Genomic DNA, 4,446 nt, shown 5'->3' on the forward strand with positions numbered 1-4,446 from the left:
CTCTCTTAAAAGACATTGAAAAAGATAGAATAGTTAATAAAACTAGATCTAAGAAATACTCTTAAGAACATAATTAATTTGGCATATTTCAAAAAATAAATATCATAATATAGATCAATCAATAATTAAAAATTAGAAAATCATTATTATTATTTAAATTTTATGATAATTATATTTAAATATATGTACTAATTTTTCATTTAATTTATAATTTTTTATTTTTATCAATGGAAAGAATTAAATATATATATATATATATATATATATATATATAATATAAGAATTACAGGAGCCGATTCTTAGCCATTAAAGACTCAATTGAAGTATAATTCTAAAGATTTTTATTAGTCAAAGAAATTAATATAGAAAGAATTAAAAGAAGTCAAGTTGAAAACATTAGACATGTGAATTGGTTTATGAATTTTGTTGTAAATTAAAGGTTTTTAAGTACTAAGAACGTCTTAAAGATAAAGATGTGTCTTAGGAGAGTACATAAATGTACTAACTATATAAATTATATTTTATTAAAAAAATTAGTTAACCATAAATTATTAAAAAAAATTGATATAAAATTTTAATATTGTAATTCTGACAAGTTCATATTTTATTAGACAACAGGATCTCAACATTTTTAAGGTGCATGATTGTACAATATTGCATGTAGTATTTTTAACTAGTTCTTTTTAAACTTACAAAGTTTAAAGATTCTAAGATTTGAAGTTGGTTATAAATAGTTAATTGAATAAAAGTGAACCTTGAAAAAAAAAATCTACTGAGTATACTCATAAAAATTGCTTTTAAGAAACAATATGTAGCAATATATGAAAAAAATTACAGTTGTAGAAGCGTATAAAAGAAATAAAATTGCATTTGGATTGATCTACATAATACTATACAAATGCAGTAACAGAAAGATTTAGATAGATATATGCTGTTCACAAGCGATTGCAACAACAATTCATTGTAATCATATTCCTCATATGTTACATAATCGCTTGTAACAGAGTATTTCGTAAAAATTGAGGTACGTTTTGCAATTTTAACCAAGTTCCCTTCATATTTACAACATCGGAGGCACCAAAATGTATTTTAGAAACATGTGGAACGGTCTAGAAGAATCCAGTTAGCTCTGCTTTCGGAGGCACCGCTTCAATGGCATCAGTATTTCTAAGACAAAGCTTAAGTAGGTACCTACTCCTGTCTGCAAGGTTTCCAGTACATATAAACAGACAATGTGCAGAAAGTTCCAATTCGATCTGTCAGGACAATCACAGAAAATTACTCACGTTTCGATCATTCGATACATCTCAATGAAATGCCCCCACATGCTATCCTTCTTTCTGTTGAATGAAAGAAAGACGAGGGAAAGTTCGAAGTAGTGTGACCAGGAAGAATGAATTCATCGACTCCGACCTGCGAAGATACAACCTGATGATCTAACCCCACAAAGCAACAACGATCAGTTTCGCAAGATGAGTTTACCTCCTGTGACGTGATGGGGTTGTGACAAACTGCGACGCGTCGAGATCGAGAAGAGGGGCCGTCGGAGCTTGCAGATCATGATGCACTCCACCCGATTCCCTTCCAACAGTTTCCAGTGCATGAGGGGAAAAACGATTCGGAAGGGAAACGGAGAGAGTGTATGATGACATTCAAAGCTGTTCTAGCGAAAGCATCTCCGCGCTACTAGACATGCAGGATCCCATGCCAGTATGGGTGGAGTCAAACGAACAATCTCCGCGTTGCGTGGCCTGAACGCAACGAAGACAGAACCGAGGGAGGTGCAAACCCTAACAAGACCATACTCCTGCCCAAAGTGGGTAGAAGAAGCATTAGCTGTGCAGCGGAAAGCGAACCCAAGCTCAAGCTTCCTCGCTCGTGCAGGCCACATATCAAAGCAAACCCTCCACCTTGCAACAGTTGCAAGAGGGAAAAAGGAATGACCCTCCTCCGCTTCTACCTAGAAACGGTCGATCCCGTGATCGAAAGCTGAACAGTCAACCTGTTTGCCACAGGAAAAATAAAAGCCAGCGTCCAACACTGAGAACGAAGGAATGGGTCAATCAATCTAGCAGCCGTTTAGGAACACCGACAAAGCACACCCCAGTCGTGCTTTCACATGTCCAGCGATTCCGAATCTTCACCTACATCAGCCTCGCTCGCTATCAAGTCAAAAGGGATGGCAACGACGCGGCTCGCCAGCACGGATCCGAGGGCAGTAGCAGCTATTGCACACATTTGCAAAAGCTGCTTCGCAACTCTCCGGAACACACACATAAACACACTCCGAGAGAGCCCCACCGGCGACTTGAGCCGAGACATGAGCCGCTCCGATGCAACCCGACATCCACAGAGCCCGAAATTCTACAATGGCGGCGGATTCGGGGGGAAGAGGAGGGCAGCTAAAGGAAATCCTCAGCTTCCGATCGGCGATGGGTATCGGTCATCGGGCGGCGAAATCGGTCTTGGGTCAAGCAGGGAACACGGAGCTACACGAGCTAAGTACGGAACGGAACGGAACGGAATAGGACTACGGACGGGTACGGGTCGTAGCGAACGGCTTGCGGACCCCACAACCACGGGTCGTGTGACCGATTCGTGATAGTGAACCCTACATCCTCCCCGGTACGGACCGAAGCTCCCCCCGCCCGCGCCTTTTTCACATAAAGCTAAAGCGGGCTTTGGAGCCACTTTGTTATTGAGTTTGAAAGATCGAAGCGAGTGAATGAGCATTCAGGTGTGGGAGCATTTTAATGGGTTCCTTTTATTTGTTCATTTTATTTTATTTATTTATTGGTAATTTATTTGTTGAGGTGTGGTTCTATAATTTAATTGTATTTGCGAAGGGGGAGTCAAATTACAGTAGTGGCTTTGTTTTAAGGTCAATCGGATAAATATGTTTTGATGTTTTGTGTGTGGGTACTTGCATCTTTGACCAACTAGCATCTATTTTTTCTTTCTCTTTTGACATGATTGATGTCTCCAAAGATGGTTCTCTATCAAATAAATGAATAAATAAATGATTTGCTTAATGTGGAAAGCTAATCTAGGGCCACTTGAAAGTGTGATTTGACCAAAAACATTGTTAAAGATAGAGGTACGTCTCCAAAGACCTTTGATTATTGATAAAAACAGCCAAAGAAAATAGGAGACAAGTAGATCACACTTTCAATTGTTTATTTTGTCTTATATTCTTATTTACTGTAATCTTTTAGTTTTTTTTATTTCTTTTTCTTTTTTTAGTAGAAAATTTTATATTTTCATCAAATACTAATTACATGAAGAAAAACACTTTTAGAATCTAATGCCAACAAACTACTTATAATTTATAGTTGGAATCTACTTAATTATATCAAAAAATAAGTTAGTTGTTAAAACAACAATGAGAAAATGAAGAAGAATACACACACACACACACACACATATATATATATATATATATATATGCACACACACTATCTAGTTGAAACAAAGGTTATATATATATATATATATTTTTTTTTTTCTTTATTTTTTTTCCTTATATTGCATTCTATTTATAAAAAATATATAAATTATTTAAATCTAAAAATACATATTTTATAAAAATAAATTTATATGATGATAAAGCATACAAAAAAATCTAATATTAAATATTTACTACTAGAAAGTCTTATAGAAGTTTCTTAAGATTTGCAAGGTTTGGTACCTTAGTGTCTAGTTGTAGGTTGTTTCAAATATTACTTTTTGAAAGTAAGAAACTTGTGGTACAAGTTTCAATAGCCACATAACATATCAATGAAAATCTAAATATCTCATTTGCATTTTAAAAACTTCTTTGAAGCTTCCAAAAAAAAGTATTATCTTTCTAATATATTTTTACTTATTTCTTCTTACTTTTATTTATTCATACTTACTTAAGTAATATAGATATTTATTACACATAGAGTTTAATCTAAATTTTATAATTCTAGAATACAAATTTAAATTATATATATATATATATATATATAAGTTATTAAATATAAATAAAATATATTACAAATATTACTAAAAATATCTTAGATAAAAAAGATTTAAAGGATATTAGCTTGGTTTTGTACTTAGAAAGTTTGTTATTAAGTTCTTTCAAATGTAGACAGAGTTGACAAAAATTGACTTAATCTTCATTCTAATGTATTTTTTTTATAATATTTTTAGTGCAATATTAAACATAATTGCCTCTGTTTAAATATTATATTAGTTATATTATTATAAGATTAAAATTTGGATTTTAAAATATATATTTCTTAGCTAAATTCTCTTTTGGTTGTATTAATTAAATATATTTATCTTATTTTATGATAAATATATTCAAATAATATTTGAAAAAAAAAACTACTTGATGTAAAAGATATCTTATGAATAAGATTTTTTAGCATGTATTTCATTGATTTAAAAATTTAAAAATATTATTATATATAAATA

The 4,446-nt window shown here is 32.6% G+C and overlaps 1 protein-coding gene across 1 annotated transcript; it reads right to left on the reverse strand.

The window, feature by feature from the left end:
• Positions 1-791: 791 nt before the first annotated feature.
• Positions 792-1,652, reverse strand: LOC112287913 (uncharacterized). The gene is made up of 2 exons (XM_024531532.3): positions 1,483-1,652; positions 792-1,256 (listed from the first exon to the last, which is right to left on the reverse strand). The coding sequence occupies exons 1-2, from the start codon at positions 1,650-1,652 to the stop codon at positions 1,124-1,126; spliced, it is 303 nt and encodes a 100-aa protein (XP_024387300.1). The 3' UTR covers positions 792-1,123.
• Between the last annotated feature and the right edge of the window lie 2,794 nt (positions 1,653-4,446).

The sequence above is a fragment of the Physcomitrium patens genome, chromosome 10 (genome assembly GCF_059467195.1).
Source record: "Physcomitrium patens ecotype Gransden chromosome 10, ASM5946719v1, whole genome shotgun sequence".
In the NCBI taxonomy this organism is placed as follows: Eukaryota; Viridiplantae; Streptophyta; class Bryopsida; order Funariales; family Funariaceae; genus Physcomitrium; species Physcomitrium patens.